At 45.7% G+C, this 19,260-nt stretch overlaps 1 protein-coding gene across 9 annotated transcripts in view; it reads right to left on the bottom strand.

The window, feature by feature from the left end:
* The window catches only part of LOC118394083 (splicing regulator ARVCF), a 258,146-nt gene that overhangs the window by 56,690 nt on the left and 182,196 nt on the right, over window positions 1–19,260 (bottom strand). For 5 of the 9 annotated variants that reach the window (XM_052461724.1, XM_052461723.1, XM_052461727.1 and 2 more), the window contains exons 6-10: window positions 18,867–19,025; window positions 18,478–18,498; window positions 16,525–16,665; window positions 13,533–14,206; window positions 549–1,051 (exon numbers count right to left, since the gene is read on the bottom strand). In XM_052461724.1, the coding sequence (XP_052317684.1) occupies window positions 549–1,051; window positions 13,533–14,206; window positions 16,525–16,665; window positions 18,478–18,498; window positions 18,867–19,025 (1,498 nt within the window). The remainder of the gene's footprint in view (window positions 1–548; window positions 1,052–13,532; window positions 14,207–16,524; window positions 16,666–18,477; window positions 18,499–18,866; window positions 19,026–19,260) is intronic. The other 4 variants (XM_052461728.1, XM_052461729.1, XM_052461722.1 and 1 more) reach the window with 3 other exon arrangements.

Genomic DNA, 19,260 nt, shown 5'->3' with positions numbered 1-19,260 from the left:
ATATGCCTCACCTGTCAAGTGGATGGATTATCTTGGCAAAGGACACATGCCCACTAAAAAGGGACGTAAACCAATTTGTGGCCAAAATATTAGAGAAATACGTTTCTTTGCATATGGAACATTTCTGGGATCTTTTCTTTCAGCTCATGAACCTTGGGACCAACGCTTTACATGTTGCGTTTATATTTTTGTTAACTATAGCTCTCTCGTACAGTATACAGGACTCGTACAGTATACAGGACATGCTTCAATAACGCCTCCTGACCACAACAGGACAATGCCCTAACAGAGAATACAGTTATTGAATAACAGGACATGACTTAGTACATTAATTCCCCAGGTCATGCAGGTTTTCACAACGTACCTGAGTAACACAATTTTAAGTCGGAGGAAAAAAAGCATTTGTACGTTACAAACAAAAGGCTAGTATGCCTAATATTTACTGTACTATTTACAGAAGATAAGCTGCAGCTAGTTTTGGTTAGTGACTGGATTCATTCTGGACGGGGGGCAGCCAGTCTTCCCATGAGGGTACACGGATTCCTCACCTGTGATGAGCTCACGGACCTCCATGTCGTTGGTCTTCCTCAGCAGGCGGATGAGGGCTGGGATACCATCGCAGTTCTTGATGGCCACCTTGTTGTCGTGGTCCTTGCCGTAGGAGATGTTCCTCAGGGCTCCACAGGCCTTGCGGTGGACCTCAGCCTTGGGGTGGTCCAGCAACCCTGCCAGCACAGGGATCCCCTTCAGCTGGCGCACATCTTTCTTGATCTTGTCGTTCTCGTAGCACAGGTGCTGCAGGTAGGCGGCGGCGTTGGACTTGACCGGGTCGATAGGGTGGCCCAGCATGGCGATGACCTCTTGCAGGTCAGGGTCACGCCAGCGCGGGTCCTTGCGGATGCTGTCTATGGAGGGCGAGCGGCGGCCAGCCAGGCGGTCCAGGCTGGCCATGCTCCCCCTCTCGGGCTGGGCCAGGGGGGCCGCGTACATGCCATGGATGTAGGGGTGTCGCTCGTCAACCAGCTCTGCCTCGATGGGGTCATCGTACCCCCTGGGGGGAGAGAGAGAGAGAGAGAGAGAGAGAAGTTTGTACGTTTGAGGAAAGGTCATGTAACATTGTTTGAAGGATTTTTACATCTAGCTGTATGGTTTTGTAGCTGGATGCGTTCTGTACAAGGACAATGGTTTACAATTCACTGTCTATGACAGCGAGCTTAACACTACTACTACTACTACAACAGATGGATGGAGCATTTAGTGGAATTTGTATAAGAGGGATTACAAGAAAAAGAGAGGGGGGAATAAGAGTTGAGTAAGGCCAAGTGAGGTAGGAAGGATTGAATGGAGGGAAAAAGGAGACAGGAAGGGCTGAAGGAGAGGTGAAGAGACAGGTGCGAGAGATAAGAGGACAGAGACGGGGAGCGACAAGGCTGCTCTGTTATTAACTCTGTCAGAGGGCCTCCCAGCCCGTGAGGCCCGGAAAAACAGCTCCCGTCATTAACAAACAGGCGGCACTTATTAATCATCTCTATAGTCTCGGAGCCATGTTCTCTTTTGCCTTTCTCTCGTATTAATATTGGGGGTGTGCTGGCGTTTGCGCAGAGAGAGAGAGAGAGAGGAGAGAGGGAGGGGGAGAGTAGAGACAAAGCAAAGGAGAATAGGGGCAGAGGAAGAAAGATATTGAGATGGAGCCCTGTAGAGCCAAGAGCAAAAGGGACTCTTACAACAAAGTCCAGGCAGAAATTGAAAAAGAAACAGAACTTTTTCTGGGCTCCCTCACAGATGGGCTGGTGTGGTGCGGCCCCCAGGAGAGGCAGCAGCAAAGCGAGCTTCAACGCTCCACCATGCCCACAGGGAAGCCTCTGCACCAACATTGCCTCAGGGCCCGGAGGCTGGCTCCTTCTGGTCACAGCAGCACCAAAGACTATGCTTAATGCCCTGCTCGGCCTGGTCTGGCTGCCTTCCTGGGACTGGGCCTTTTGCGTTAGCCTGGTGTATTCCATTTCTCTGTTCCACAAGCAGCCGCATCCTTTTCCTTTCCCCTGTTAGAGTTGTGGAGTACAAGGAGATCTCCTGACTGATAGATCATTAGGCTTCTGAAGCAAACTGTGTCTCGATACTGAGGGGGTTTAACATGATAACTTGTTGTTATCCAAAGGTATTCATGGTGCTTTTACAAACAGAGACATCCTAAGATGATTTTACTTGGGAAGGGTAATATGCTGACCACATCGCCTGTGTTGCGCGAGTGTTGCAAAATAAAAAATGTACACATGCATGTTATTCAATAATTTAATCCAAAACTGGTCGCACGCATCGACAAGCATCTGCGTAGGCAGGTTCCATTTTAGAAATTCTAGGTCCCACCTCTCCCATCTCCTCATTGGTTTTTAAGAGCATAGGCCCTGTTCTTACAACTAGTGTTTGTTGATGATTTCAATTAAGTGAACGATGTCTGGCTCATGCTAAAAGATGTCTCTCTCTCACACACACACACACACTGGGCCTCAGGATCTCAACATTGTACATGTTGTGTTTCTATTTTTGTTCAGTATAGTTGGTTCAGAGTGAGTTTTGATATTTCAACCTGCGTGTCCTAAACGTGTCTGGTGGGGAAGACAAACTCAACATGCGCACCATGGCGGATGCACGGAGCAGGTTTGGTCATCATGTAAGATAAGAGATGCTTATTTTCCTTTTGGAGGAGAATAAAGTGCAAGGTCAAAGTAACCCAGTTGGACTATCCCAAGGGGGTTTCCCTTTATTTGGGGGTAGGAACTACACTACTTTGTCTTGTACTAGCTCTGTTCTCTCCTCTGGTGTCTTTTCATGGGAACAAAGGGGGATGCAGAGAAAGGAAGTGAGAGTGGGGAATCTAATTAATGTCGCACACCATGCGCCACCGCCTGTAGCCTCCCCTCCTCCCTACCACCGAGAGCGAGAGAGAAAGGCTACTTTATCATACGCAACTGGCCGGTCTGTTTTGAGCAACTTTGATGTACGGTGCAACAAAACGGGCGACATCCCTAACTGAGTGCTAGCGGTTAGAGACAACCACTATGTGCCTTAATTTGAATTTGTTTTATGTTAATTATGTGCATAAAAATGTCTCCCTGCCGCACGTTGTGAGAGGGGAGAATCTCATTTGTCACATGCACATGGTTAGCAGATGTTAATGCGAGTGTAGCGAAATGCTTGTGCTTCTAGTTCCGACAATGCAGTAATAACCAACAAGTAATCGAACTAACAATTCCAAAACTACTGTCTTATACACAGTGTAAGGGGATAAAGAATATGTACATAATGACATATGAATGAGTGATGGTACAGGGCAGCATACAGTAGATGGTATCGAGTACAGTATATACATATGAGATGAGTATGTAGACAAAGTAAACAAAGTGGCATAGTTAAAGTGGCTAGTGATACATGTATTACATAAGGATGCAGTCGATGATATAGAGTACAGTATATACGTATGCATATGAGATGAATAATGTAGGGTAAGTACCATTATATAAGGTAGCATTGTTTAAAGTGGCTAGTGATATATTTACATCATTTCCCATCAGGATATCGCTGTGTGTTCGCGGGTGCATTACTCTACAGGTTCACATAAACAACATATATCATGTTTTATAGCATCACTTTCTACATTTTACTGCCAGTGAAATCAACACAAACTGGGAGAAAAAGCTCAGACCCGAGCAGCAATGTAACTACACACTGAATCCGTATATATATATATATACAGTGGGGGAAAAAAGTATTTAGTCAGCCACCAATTGTGCAAGTTCTCCCAGTTAAAAAGATGAGGCCTGTAATTTTCATCATAGGTACACTTCAACTATTACAGACAAAATGAGAAGAAAAAAAATCCAGAAAATCACATTGTAGGATTTTTTATGAATTTATTTGCAAATTATGGTGGAAAATAAGTATTTGGTCACCTACAAACAAGCAAGACTTCTGGCTCTCACAGACCTGTAACAACTTCTTTAAGAGGCTCCTCTGTCCTACACTCGTTACCTGTATTAATGGCACCTGTTTGAACTTGTTATCAGTATAAAGACACCTGTCCACAACCTCAAACAGTCACACTCCACTATGGCCAAGACCAAAGAGCTGTCAAAGGACACCAGAAACAAAATTGTAGACCTGCACCAGGCTGGGAAGACTGGATCTGCAATAGGTAAGCAGCTTGGTTTGAAGAAATCAACTGTGGGAGCAATTATTAGGAAATGGAAGACATACAAGACCACTGATAATCTCCCTCGATCTGGGGCTCCACGCAAGATCCCACCCCGTGGGGTCAAAATGATCACAAGAACGGTGAGCATAAATCCCAGAACCACACGGGGGACCTAGTGAATGACCTGCAGAGAGCTGGGCCCAAAGTAACAAAGCCTACCATCAGTAACACACTACGCCGCCAGGACTCAAATCCTGCAGTGCCAGACGTGTCCCCCTGCTTAAGCCAGTACATGTCCAGGCCCGTCTGAAGTTTGCTAGAGAGCATTTGGATGATCCAGAAGAGAGAAGGGAGAATGTCACATGGTCAGATGAAACCAAAACATAACTTTTTGGTAAAAACTCAACTCGTCGTGTTTGGAGGACAAAGAATGCTGAGTTGCATCCAAAGAACACCATACCTACTGTGAAGCATGGGGGTGGAAACGTCATGATTTGGGGCTGTTTTTCTGCAAAGGGACCATGATGACTGATCCGTGTAAAGGAAAGAATGAATGGGGCCATGTATCGTGAGATTTTGAGTGAAAACCTCCTTCCATCAGCAAGGGCATTGAAGATGAAACGTGGCTGGGTCTTTCAGCATGACAATGATCCCAAACACACCGCCTGGGCAATGAAGGAGTGGCTTCGTAAGAAGCATTTCAAGGTCCTGGAGTGGCCTTGCCAGTCTCCAGATCTCAACCCCATAGAAAATCTTTGGAGGGAGTTGAAAGTCAGTGTTGCCCAGCAACAGTCCCAAAACATCACTGCTCTAGAGGAGATCTGCATGGAGGAATGGGCCAAAATACCAGCAACAGTGTGTGAAAACCTTGTGAAGACTTACAGAAAACGTTTGACCTCTGTCATTGCCAACAAAGGGTATATAACAAAGTATTGAGATAAGTATTTGGTCAATAAAAGTTTATTTTCCGCCATAATTTGCAAATAAATTAATTAAAAATCCTACAATGTGATTTTCTGGATTTTTTTCGCCTAATTTTTTCTCTCTCATAGTTGAAGTGTACCTATGATGAAAATTACAGGCCTTTCATCTTTGTAAGTGGGAGAACATGCACAATTGGTGGCTGACTAAATACTTTTTTGCCCAACTGTATATATATTTTTTTTCCAGAAGGCTAGGGTTTGGCTGGTATCAAAAGACAAAACAAACCAACCAACCACCACTGCCATAGCCTGTATAGGCAAGCAGCTGCACTGAAAGGTGAGGCACAAACAAAGGCTAAGCCTAAAGATAACGCATGCCATGGCTAGGCTAAGTTTCTAAGGCGTCAACACGGTTTTGGGTCTTGTGGTACGAGGTTAGGTTTAGGGATCGTGGCTAAACTGCAAGGCTAGCCTTGATCAAACATCTCCTGAAACAGGTGTCTTCAGCTCCAGTCTCAAAAATGACTTTGTTGTTACATCCTTGAAGGGTGGCATTTTAAGCCCCACACACAGCTGGCTGAGGACATTACATCCGAATGGTACAGCATAGCCTCACCCCCTCCTGTTTTAGAATGTTTCCTTCAAGTCTAGGGAACGTGCACGAAAACCATTCCAAGAACCATTTTAACAGAAACGGGTGAAAGTGGACTTGAACGTGAAGCACCACAAACCTCGTCTGGTAGTTAAGGATAGGAGGGCCCAGAGGCGATTAAGCCCCAGTCATTAAGGCCAAACTGGGCCAGGGCTGCTAGTCCGCCTGCTCCTCTGAGGTTTTGGTCCGAGGGCATCTCAGTTCACCTAGTTAAACCAGTCTGAACCCAGTACTCACCATTCAGAGCAGCCTTCAGTCTCGTTTAACCAGGCTACCTCACAGCTGCATGCTAGATAACATGGGAAAATAAATGGCTGCGAGTGAGTCGAGGATATACAGCACCCAACACTTCCTTCGTGAACACCCGGTCTGGTCTAAACACGGTCAGACCTACGGTTCGAGACGATTCAAATGCTAAAAAGGAAAAGACAAGCAAAAGCAACACTGCTCTGAATACCCTCTGAAAAAGAGAGTATGGGTATTGCCAAATGATATCTTCATTACGATCAGATACATGCGACTACATCAACGGTCTCACATACACTGACAATCAGTGTACAGTTGGGTTTGAAATGGAACTCATTTGAATAGAACTGATGCCAGGGTTGGTAAACGGGTTGCGGACTGAGTGATGGGAATGTCAGGATTTGCATTTAAATTGGCGGCGTTGTGTTGATAGAGGGGGCGGGTTATTCTCAGGATGGGAAAGGCCCTTGCCACCACACATGATGCTCACAGGATGATTACAGTAGCAGCTCACACTCCTCATGGTAATGAAGCTGCTAAATATCCTGCGTGGTCCTCTGTGTGTGTGTGTGTGTGTGTGTGTGTGAGAGCGCATATGAAAGCGAGAGAGCAAGTGAGTGTGTAGGAGTGACAGCCAATTATGTCGATCAAATCTCCATTCCTGTGGTCTCCGGCCTTCCCCCCGAGGAGACAAACCTCAAAGGATTAGCAGCAGAGAATGTTTCCATCTCTGTTTGGTGGAACATTCCCACATGCGTATGAGCTCTCAGTGACTTTTCACTATACAAACAACAGATAGCTCATTTTGAATAATGAGCAATAACTTCTTTATGACTCACAAGACAAAACAAAGAAATAAAATCACATTTTATTCTAATTGCGTCGGCTGTTTTGTTGTCATTATCTGTTCTTACAACTAGTTTGTTGATGCTTTCAATTAAGTGAAGGAAAAAAGCATGACATTGTTGAGAACTTAGTTCCCCCATCCTTGAACTTAGCCAACTGCTTATAAGAAACCTCAAAGTAGACAGGGGAACGATGTCTGGCTCATGCTAAAAGCGGTCTCTCTCTCACACACACACTGGGCTTCAGGATCTCATCACATTATCTCTGCACATTCAAATTGCCATCGATAAAATGCAATCGTGTTCATTGTTCGTAGCTTATGCCTGCTAATGCTATAACCCCACTGCCACCATGGGGCAGTCTGTTCACAACGTTGACATCAGCAAAGCGCTTGCCCACACAACGCCTGCCATCTGCCCGGTGCAGTTGAATCCGGGATTCACCCGTGAAGAGCACACATTTGCATACTGATGTTAGTTACGACGCCAAACTGCAGTCAGGTCAAGACACTGGTGAGGACGATGAGCACGCAGATGCTCACAAATAAATTATTTGGTTGGGCAAACCCGCAGTTCCATCAGCTGTCCGGGTGCCTTAATCTCAGACAACCCTGCAAGTGAATATGCCGGATGTGGAGGTCCTGGGCTGGTGTGGTTGCACGTGGTCTGCGGTTGTGAGGCCAGTTTGACGTACTACCAAATCCTCTAAAACAACATTGGAGTCGGCTTATGGTAGAGAAATTAACATTAACTTCTCTGGCAACAGCTCTAGTGGACATTCCTGCAGAAAGCATGCCAACTGCACCCTCCCTCAAAACGTGATGCATCTGTGGCATTGTGTTGTGACAAAACTGCACATTTTAGAGTCGTCTTTTAATGTCCCCAGCACAAGGTGCACCTGTGTAATGTCTATGATGTTTAGTCAGCTTCTTGATGTGCCACACCTGTCAGGTGGATGGATTATCTTGGGAAAGGAGAAACTCACTAACAGGGATGTAAACAAATTGGTGTACAAAACGTTAAGAGAAATATGCTTTTTGTGCGAATGGAACAATTCTGAGATGAAACATGAGACAAACACTTTACATTTGTATTCAGTGTATATCTGTTTGGCCTCCTTGCGGTAAATTCACAGTCCACAAATGATTTGTAGTTATGTTCCGGCCTCCTGACCATCCGCTGAATCTAGTTGATCGTCCCCGACACACACACACTTGTTACTAAAGACTAGGAGCGTGGGCAGCACAGTTCTTCCCTCTTATCCTGTAATAGATTACTATACCCTCCCATCTTGTAATAGATTATTATAACCACCATGCTCGGCGAAATCACAGGAAGCCATATTGCACTAAACATCTTAATTTTCCTTTTCCCATAATCGAGGGTTTTCAAAGCGACTAGACGATAAGCTGTAATTAAAATGCTTTAACTCACACATTCATTACAGCCATTTATACAGCAGCCTCAACATCATACTATTAATGGAGGGATACTAATGAGTGTGTGCGTGTGCGAGAGCGAGTGAGAGCAAGGAGTTAGGGTTACAGGTTAAGTTTAGGGTTATGGTAAGGGTTAGGTTTAAGGGTTAGGGTTATGGTAAGGGTTAGGTTTAAGGGTTAGGGTTAGGTTTAGGGTTATGGTAAGTGTTAGGTTTAAGGGTTATGGTAAGGGTTAGGTATAAGGGTTAGGTTTAAGGGTTAGGTTTAGGGTTATGGTAAGGGTTAGGTTTAGGATTATGGTAAGGGTTAGGTTTAAGGGTTATGGTAAGGGTTATGGTAAGGGTTAGGTTTAAGGGTTATGGTAAGGGTTAGGTTTAAGGGTTATGGTAAGGGTTAGGTTTAAGGGTTATGGTAAGGGTTATGGTAAGGGTTAGGTTTAAGGGTTATGGTAAGGGTTAGGTTTAAGGGTTATGGTAAGGGTTAGGTTTAAGGGTTATGGTAAGGGTTAGGTTTAAGGGTTATGGTAAGGGTTATGGTAAGGGTTATGGTAAGGGTTATGGTAAGGGTTAGGTTTAAGGGTTAGGGAAAAAAGGATTTGAACGCAAAACATTTTAGGATAGAATTACATAACGTGCGTGTGTGGAGACAGACGAGGGCTGTGGGAGGTGCGCTCCTTGCCATGCTAATTCTAGATCCAGTTGTATTATTATAATTGGATTCCAGATGTGTTACATTATCAGGTCTGTTTGTTTGAAAGGTGATACAGGAAGTGATGGAGCACAGCAGTGATGGTGTATGATGGAAAGGCGGTATGTGTGAGGTTTTTCGCAAAGACAGGACTCACTCACTGGGCATGGACGTCAGTTCAACATTTCATTTTGATTAACATTTGGTAGTGCTGTCAACTAACGTGAAATCAACTAAAAATGTCACCATGTCATTGGACTTGGGTTAAAAAAATGACAAAATGTAAGGTACACGTTGATAAGGTATTGCGTTGTGAAAATTAAACAGTGAGCTAGCCATCTTAACTGCCTAATCAAGTGTGTGTGTGTGTGTGTGTGTGTGTGTGTGTGTGTGTGTGTGTGTGTGTTAGTATGTTGTGAAACATGGAGCGTACAGTACAAATTGCCTGTCACAGCAACCGCCTCTCAAGCTGATAGAGTGACTCATTGTCTGGCAGTGTGTGTGTGTATATTTGGGTACGTTTGCATCTGGAAGTGTGTGTGTTCCATGCAGACGGAAGCTCTGATTAAAGGGAGGCACCATCCATCTGTACTTCCCACCCCTGCACTAGGCATAACTATAACTGTTAGTGCTATCCAGGACACTCTAAACTATAACCCTAACCTTAAACTTGGTAATATCTAACGTTTTGGGTGACCTGACCAAATTCACATAGATATCTGAGTTATAGATCTATCATTCTACATGAAAGCAAGTATATGAAGTAGATGTGTTCTATGTGGGCTATTTCTATGCTTTCTGTTCTTAAGTTTAGTTTTTGAGTCTTCAGTTATGTACACAAGTTTCATGCTGCAAACACAATATTTTTGGTTATGGAAAATATATTTCACAGCGGTTTAGATGGTAGAATGATACCCTACACTATATTAAATTAGGTGAACTATTAGGAACCAGGAAATAAACGGTGGAGCGATATCTGCATAGCGCAACTTTAACCATTAAAACTGTCAGCTTCAATGGGGTAGGGATGTCCCAAAGACCCTGGACAGCAAGGACGTAAATATGACACATTACCACGCTGCGTTTACATCCAGGGTGTGTATGTGTGCTTGATTAACAATGTCCCCGAAATGCAGCCCAGCACTGTCAGAGGCTGCCACAATGCTATTCTGCATCGCCTTTGAACATCTCCATGACAGACACACAGGATTACTCTCTTCCTCCCTCACAAACGTCCTCAGTTCACTCCCCTTAAAACTGGCTTAGGGCACTTATTTCATTCTTCTCCGATGGAAAGAAAAAAAGAGAATATAGAAGTTTGAATAAATCCATCTGTTACAGATCACTCGTCAAAAAACAAGTATTTGAAACACACACTGCTCCACGTTAAACATCACCTTCAATTTGCTTGAGGTTTCTTTCTTGTGCTACAGAGTACAGGAAAAGTGGACATTGTGCAGTCCCATCAGGCCACACAATCACAAGGGGAGATAATGTGGTACTAATTAGAGCCTTGACAGACAGACTTTACGGAATGTTGCCTGTAAAAAGTTTTTTTGATCTGGCAATGTTTTTAAGAACCCAATTCATACAGTCCCAATTTTTACCACATTCTTGCCGGGATAAGCCTCTCATATCTCCCGCACACAATACCGGCAAGTAGGAGTGGCAGTAGACGTGGGCCGATGTGGGTAGATATTTGTTTTTTTAAATACATCAAAGTAATCCATTATTATCGGGTCGGTGCAGCCTATAGGGAAACATGGCTGCGCCATGAAAATTAAATCAGTAGTTTTGTTCATTAAACACACAAGACATTTACCCTGATCACAGTAAACACACATTTTATGGTAGGCTAATAATATAATGGAACATAACAGAATAAAATACAAATAATATTTGTGTCAAGGGAACGTGTGAAGTTTGGAAACAGAGCCCGAGCCTGTGTTTTCGTTGTTGTTGTAAATCCATGTTCAAATCTCCTTCCTACCCTCACTCTGCTTCGTTAGGGAGCAGGCGTCGGGTCTTCCACAACCTCTGCGGGCTTTTGGAGTTGCCTATATGCAACCGAAGAAAATAAATAATCCTACACTTGATTTAGGCTACATTATCGCATGCTAAACGTTTCTGATCGTTGATAAAGGAGCCATACCACCACCACTTATCTGCCCAGACAGAATTAACCAAATATACAGACGGAGATTCAGTTAAACAAAATGACATCGATCGATTGAGACAAGTCACAGGCTTTTTTGTTGGGAGTAGGCCTAGGCTACTAAATTACCGCGAGTGAAGAGCAACATAATCCACTTGTTAAACTACATAAACATGCGGGCTAAATGTTCTGATCCGTGCTAATGAATGAGCCAACCAGACAAGATGATCGTGCGCAGCACTCGCCTCAATTTAGCGAACATTTCCGCAGCCTAATTGTAGCCTCACCACCGCTAACAACATTAGCGTATCAATAATTAGCATTTAACCCTCCCACATGAATATAAAAGTACAGTGTCATTCATATTATAATATTATACTTCACACTGCTAGGTAACGTTTGCTAGCGGGGGGCAACTGTCATTCGAGTATCGTGCACTACCCCCCAGAGGTAGCGGTCGAGACAAGTTAGCAAGTTTACATTGCAGTATATGTGTTGCCCGTGTGTGAAAAGTCTAGTAAGTGTGTGCCAATACCACCTCAGCATTATGGCTACATTTCATCTTAAGCCATATGCAGAACTTAAGCGCAATCATGACTCGGTCGGTCCACGGAAATAAAAGTTTAGGATTTGATAACAGCAACACCTTTCAGTTATATAAAAAAAAAGTTGGTTGGAAAAATGTGGTTTGAAAGGTGTATAGGTGACTAAGGGCCCATTATGGGGTTTTTGTCAGAGGCTAGCTGGCTGGTTTCTGGCAGAAGGATCCGGAGGTTACAGACATGTTAATGAAGGTCGCCGAGAGTGACACGGCTCAGGGAAGAGACACTGCCTCTCTCCCTCTGTCTGTCTCACCGCTTCTCTTTCTTTCTCGCTCCAGCTCTCCCTCAATCTCCTCTTCCTATGTCTAACGATCTCCACTTTCCCTCGGTCTGTTTCCCTATCGAACTGTCCGTCGCTCACGGTCTCTTTGTCCAACTGCCTCTCTCTCTCTCCCTCCCTCTGTATATCTGCCTCTAGTGGTCCTTCTGTGGCTCAGTTGGTAGAGCATGGCGCTGTAACGCCAGGGTAGTGGGTTCTCCCGGGCCATACGTAGAATGTATGCACACATGACTGTAAGTCGCTTTGGATAAGCGTCAGCTAAATGGCATATATTATTATTATTATTATATTATTATATTATTTCTCTGCCTAACGGTCTCTTCTCCCTCCCTCTCTTTTTCTTTGTCTAACAGTGTCTTTCTGACATGAACACATGTTCAACCGCCATTTGCATGAAAACGGATATCAAAGCCTCTTCCCTTCAACTCCACCTCCTCTGTAGGAATCTCAAAAAGAAAAGACATCTGTTGACATATGTACACGCACACCGTTGTTTCTCACGCATGCTAGAAGAATAAGACATGTATTCTTAATTTTCCTCATCTTGAGAAGACTATTCTTCTCACGTCTCAGACAATGCCTGTAGCCATGCATAAAACTAGTCTTCATTGTGCATCACATAGAAGAAAGAATCGGTCTCCAGCTGTTAAGACGCACCAAGGCGTAGCTAGGAGGATACAGCTAGGAGGATACAGCTAGGAGGATACAGCTAGGAGGATACAGCTAGGAGGATACATCTAGGAGGATACATCTAGGAGGATACAGCTAGGAGGATACAGCTAGGAGGATACAGCTAGGAGGATACAGCTAGGAGGATACATCTAGGAGGATACATCTAGGAGGATACATCTAGGAGGATACATCTAGGAGGATACATCTAGGAGGATACAGGATACATCTAGGAGGATACAGCTAGGAGGATACATCTAGGAGGATACAGCTAGGAGGATACAGCTAGGAGGATACATCTAGGAGGATACAGCTAGGAGGATACAGCTAGGAGGATACATCTAGGAGTATACATCTAGGAGTATACATCTAGGAGGATACAGCTAGGAGGATACAGCTAGGAGGATACAGCTAGGAGGATACAGCTAGGAGGATACAGCTAGGAGGATACAGCTAGGAGGATACAGCTAGGAGGATACAGCTAGGAGGATACAGCTAGGAGGATACATCTAGGAGGATACATCTAGGAGGATACAGCTAGGAGGATACAGCTAGGAGGATACAGCTAGGAGGATACAGCTAGGAGGATACAGCTAGCTACATCCACTCAAACAACAATCACAGCTAATCGCCACCCTGCTCAAAAGTTGAGTCCTATCTATACTTTATCTATATGCAACAAGAAAGACTTATTTTCTAGATAAACCTGGCCAAGAAAGCAGCTCACATTCATTTTTTTCAGACAACCTAAACCAAACCAGTCCAATCCTATCTTCCAGGTCACCTAAACATTTTCAGACGACTAAAACCACACAGCGTTCTGTCACATCTATCGTTCTCACCTGACACGTGGCCCGTCACGGAGTGGCTCTCTCACGGTCCTGCCGCGGTTGGTGCCAGGCAGTGTGCCTTGGCGCCGGCTGGCGGTGGAGTAGTCAGGGTCTAGGTCATAGGGCTCCTCCTCCTCAGGGCCCAGGCTGCGGCGGTCATCCTCCAGTCCGTAGGGCTCTGGCTGGAAGCGTTCTGGCTGGGATCGGTTCAGGTCCACACTGCTGCTGCCCATGGGCACCTGAGGCTGGGCCACGTGGCCGTAGTCATCCTTCCGAATGGGTAAGGTCCCGTAGCTGTTCTCCGTCCGGTAGCTGTTAGCCATGGCGTAAGGATAGCGGGGCGGCCGGAAGTTGACGCCACGCGACAGGCTGCCGTAGTTGTCTGTCACGTCTCCAATCCCGTAGCCGTCGTGGAGGCCATAGTGGCGCCCACCATAATGGCTCCCGCCTGCATCTGGGGGGAGCGTGTCGGTGTAGGAGTCGTTGTAGTTGTTGTAGGAGCGTGTGAGCGTGGAGGTGGCCTGCGGCGTGGTGATATAGCGCTCGCCGTTCTTCAGGTAGCGCCGGTCGATGGAGTCTGTGTAGCTGCCCAGTGGGGAGGAGCCCTCGGGTAGGGGCAGGCCGTCGGGGCCCAGGGGCACCTGTCGAACCGTCCGCGTGGTCACCGTCTTCACCATCTTCGTCACCTAGAGAGGAGGTCACAAAGACAGAGTTAGACTGATGACATAATCCTGATTACATTATAAGTTAAATCAGTTACTACCCAATCCTGAAAGTCTATTGTGTGTATGGGCCACACACATAACAGTTGATGAGGACAATGTTTAAACATTCTGATCACCCTGACATGACTGTACTTGACAGTATGTTCAGGTGTCCCACTAGACAAACAGACAGACTACAGATGAATCCCGTCCCCAGACAGCTCTCTCTATATGGTAGTAAGTCAGCCTGGGGAGGAGGTTACCTACAGATAAACCCAGTGAGAGACAGGTGGTTAGGTCGGAAACACAGCATGGACACAGCACACCGATGCAGCCTGTTGAATCGCAGACAGGCCAGTGGGATGCCGATGCCACACAGTGAGTGCTGAGGAATGAGATGAGGACAACATTGTTCCTTTAAAGAGTGACACTGCAGGCAGGCACTGTCAATAACAGGTCGAAGGTCATGCATTGGGAAACTCCGAATGAGAAAGGGTCGTACCATTGCTTTTCATCCATTTCTATTCTAAAAAAAACAAGGCTAGGTTGTGTTGGAAATAAGGGTGAGTTTCTGGGACATCTCCCCCCGTCCATACGGAATAGGGGGCCTTTTCGGAAGGTGACAGTCATAACTGGGGAGTGACTGTCTTCGAGCACAAGTAATCTGTATCTACTTTATATCGATGCATCTTGTACTTCCTACATCACACTCATACTTGTCTGCGTGCTGAAGCCGTCTGGCAGTCAGGGAGGGTTAGCTGCATCTAACCTCAGAGTGAGGTTCAGCACTGATACAGAAACCAATTTGCTGCCCAGTGAATTCTGCAGTGGGGATAATTGGCTATTTTGTCCGTGGCTATAAATTCATTTTCAGAATTAATGAGATTGATGAAAATTAATCTTCATTGGAAGGGGCCCCATGTCTGATGCAATTCGCGTTGTGCCTGACAAGGTGCACGGAGAGGGTCCATTCCCACAAGAATTGAAGCAAAGGCATGAAACGATAACGCGGAAACTCAATAAGGTCCTAAACATCTCAAAGGAGGAAGCAGGGAACAAAACGTGAATCATAAATGTTAAATGTTCACAGTCATTACATATGAGAACTTGAAATCTTGATCCCATTTTCAAAGCCTTTAGTTTGTTCACACCCTGTCCCCAACTGAGGTATTTTAAATTCAAATCGGCCAAGAAACGGTCCATTCCCAGTCATGTTAGTGAATAATTATGGCTCTTGGGTAACATCTAAAGACCACCCTTCACTGCCATCCATCGGTTTGCTACTTCACACTACGCTGGCAGAGCTGCTCCCCCTCCCTTCGAGTGGAACTCGCACACAATCATCCCTTTCATGTTAAAAATAAAGTCTTTGTCAGATTCCAAACTTAATGAAACAGCTTGAACCGCTGGCCTTAAAATAACAGGCTGGCTTTCTCTTATCAGCTGCTTGATTAGAGGACTTTTATTGCCATTCATTTCAAATGGAGGTGGTGACGGTAATTGAGTGCAGGTCTGGCTAGGACAGGGGTCGCTCTTCACTCATAATGACCCGGTGCCTCCTACACTGGGCTGAAATGTGGAGATGATCTCTTAGGCCTGGGGTTGAGGACCAATACCAGGACCTATTCAGCAGTGTTCTTCAATCAGGATTCTGGTCCTAAAACTGTACAAACCACCACAGGCTAAACATCTGCCGTGGCCCAAACTCCCTCCATCTTTGACGAGCCCGTCTTCCAACTCAGCCAGGGAGAGAAGCCTTGACGAACACCAAGTTCTTCTACTAACATGACTTCTAAAGAGCCTTCGCTGGTACAGCACGAGAAACCGTCAGACAGGTTTCAAACAGAACTTTGATCTGCTATAGATCACAACATGCAAAAACAAGCAAACTGGGGGCCTGGCGCTTCAGAGAGGGCTTCAGAAAAGGCCCATCTAGACGACTGTAAACGGGCTAAACGAGAATCTCTGAAACGCTGGTGTGTGTGTGTGTGTGTGTGTGTGTGTTTGTGGGTCTGTATGTATTTGTCAGGGCCATGTGGCTAAGGCAGTGCTTGCAGTCAAACCGGGGCCTATGTTTACCAAGTGTTAGTCTGTTTAAAGGGGAGGGAGGGCAGACACCCCACGCTGTTTTTACAACGCCGTAACACTTTCACCAGCTCTGCCGCATTCAACTTTTATAGACAGAGAGCTCAAACTGATAAACCAACTGCCCTGGAATTAGTGGGAGGTGTAGGGAGATATGAGCAGGAAGGGTTAGGGGTTCACTTCAAGACAAAAAAAACAGCCTTTGGGTTCTTTACTGTGTCTGTCTGTGACGGGGTGGGAGAAGAGGTGCTGGGTTTGGACTGCGGTGAGATGGAACCTTCCGGCACCACCGGGGTCTCGATGATGGTCACTGGCAGGTAAGTGTGGCGGGTGATGGTTTTGATCACCCTGGTCACCTATGGGAAAGTGTTGATGGCGGAGGTGGTCAATAAGTAGTACCGGCATCACATTGGCAGTTGTCTGCACATACACAGTACATGGACAAGCCTGTTGATTCAACAACACAGGAAAAAATAAAAAAAGCACCAGAACAATGACAGCGTAAAAACAGCACATTAAAATTGACTGACGCTGCAGTATAGCATTTTGTATCCGAGCGGGTTTCGTTCTTTCCATTCAAACCTTTCTCCCTCGTGTGTGCTGGTGTGTATTAAGGCCTGTTGTGTTGATTGAGTTTGTGGCGTGCTTTAACCCTCATTAACTCCCATCCACAGGACACGGAATGAACGCTGCTGCTTTTAATATACTTTTTATTTACCTCCTTTAAAAGAACAGTGTGAGTGTATCACACAACCCTCACAGGACCACGTCCACAGAAAAGCACCGTGTGTTGGGAGGGAGATGGAGGATGGACATGGTGATGCCCATTCCCTGTGTGTGTGTGTGTGTGTGTGTGTGTGTGTGTGTGTGTGTGTGTGTGTGTGTGTGTGTGTGTGTGTGTGTGTGTGTGTGGATAGCGGCTACCACATACTAGCCAGCCAGTTGACTGACTCACTCCTTTACAGCTGGAGAGGTTAGATAGTTAGCATTTAAACAGCGAACGCCACTCCACATTAACTTATTCTCAGGCCTTGTTTTGGTCTGTTTGTTTCAGTGTGGTGGCTGGCTACTGATACTGCTTATACTGCTGCTCGCCTTGTTTGCATATGTGTTTAGCATTCAAAAACATGTTTTTTTCCCCCAAAAGCAATAGTGTGAAATCTCGTTGTGCTTGGAGGGGATACTCAGAATACATGAAAGGAAATGCATTAGCAGTAAGTAGCCAGCTGGAGCCGCCTGTTCAAAGGAACCCAATTACACATACTGTAAATTCAACAGATAAGAAAAAGAGTGAGAGCGAGAGAGAGTAAGTAAGAGGGGGAGAGAAAGCGATTGAGAGAGAAGGATGAAAGTCTGGAAATGTCACGTACGCAGGCTGCCATCACAAGCTGGCTGGCCAACCGATGACACCAATTAGAAAGGAACGGTCAAAACCATCTCTTAATCTGCTTCTTCCCCTCAAAATGACTTCCAAAAAGCATCCGCTCACATCCCTATGGAATTGTGTCCTTAAAATCAGTGACCCTCACTCCCTCCCTCAATCCCCAAACCCAAGATTGTTTTATTTAGCTGTGTGTGTGCGTGCGCCTGTGTGTGTGTGCCTGCTTGCTTTCGTGTGCATGTGTCCTATCCCCTACAATAGGATAGCAGCACACACAATGAAACAGAGGGATTAGCAGGGCTGTTTAATTGCAGACTCTGTAGTGTCTCTAGTGTACCAGCAGCTCTAGCCAGGGTTATTCCCTTGGGTCCCTCCCTAGGGAACCAGACTTACGGAAAATAACATCTCCGCTCTATTTGGCCCTGCGTCCCAAATTGCACCCTACCCCCTATATGGCGCACTAGTCTTGACCAGAGCTCTATAGAACTTGACCAGAGCCCCATTCCATCCGGAAGCACACTGCACTGAGACACTGTCTGGAGCGGTAGTGGGCATGGCGTGGAGCAGGCCTGACTGAAGTGGGGAAACTATGAGCTACGTTCAGGAAGGACAGGAAGAGTAACAATACTGGAGCAGTGGAGCGTTGGGCTGGCTGTGAGGAGGTAAGAGACAGACTGCCTGTGTGACAGAAGGGTGTGGCCGCGCACGGCTGACATGGGCACACACACACAAAATGGTGTTGTGAGTTGATAGTAAAGTGATGAGGGGGGAGGTTTTTCCAACTCACCTTCAGGTTAGTTGACATATCCTTATATAGAAACAACAAAACACAATAGAGGGGAATCAAGAAAAAAGAACCTGCAACACAAAATACTGTGGGAGCAATACTGAAACAGTAACCAAATTGTAAGACAAAATCTGGGCATCTGGTTAAAGGATCACGGGCATTAGAGACCGTCACTTTAGGCTGCCGAGTTATCATAAAACAATTACCATGCTGTTTTACTGCAGCAACCTGCCACATACATTTCACAGAGTTGTAAGCAACCCAAACAATTTGTTGCATTAACACGTTTCAATATAGTGTGTGGGCATTGCATTTCTTCTCCTCCAGCACCTAGGTACCTACTACCTAATTTGATGTGATGTGCGACGACGTTGCTTCCCCCCCAGTACCTTGGTTTCTGTGCGTCGCGTGGTGCCGTCGTCGGAGGTGACTACGGAAATGTGGGAGGTGGGCGTGCCAGGGTCCTCCTCAATGGTGACCGTCTCCTCCACCATCTCCTGGGGCTCCTGCATCATGGCCAGAGACGTCTGGTTACTGGGGCTCTGCTCCTGGAGAGAGAGGGAGGGAGGGAAAGAGAGGACACTAGTGGACATGGAGTGGACCATAATATACGACGTGATGTTTTTTAAAAGGAGATCTGTGTGCCGATCACATTTTTTTTATTGATAGCGGATCGGTAACCACCGGGGTATACTGTACGTAGTCTCGACTCTGGAACTGAACCCACACACACACACACACACACACACACACACACACACACACACACACAGTCTGAGGATG

This window comes from Oncorhynchus keta, chromosome 14 (genome assembly GCF_023373465.1).
Source record: "Oncorhynchus keta strain PuntledgeMale-10-30-2019 chromosome 14, Oket_V2, whole genome shotgun sequence".
NCBI classification, from domain to species: domain Eukaryota; kingdom Metazoa; phylum Chordata; class Actinopteri; order Salmoniformes; family Salmonidae; genus Oncorhynchus; species Oncorhynchus keta.
This window is presented reverse-complemented; position numbering and strand designations above follow the sequence as displayed.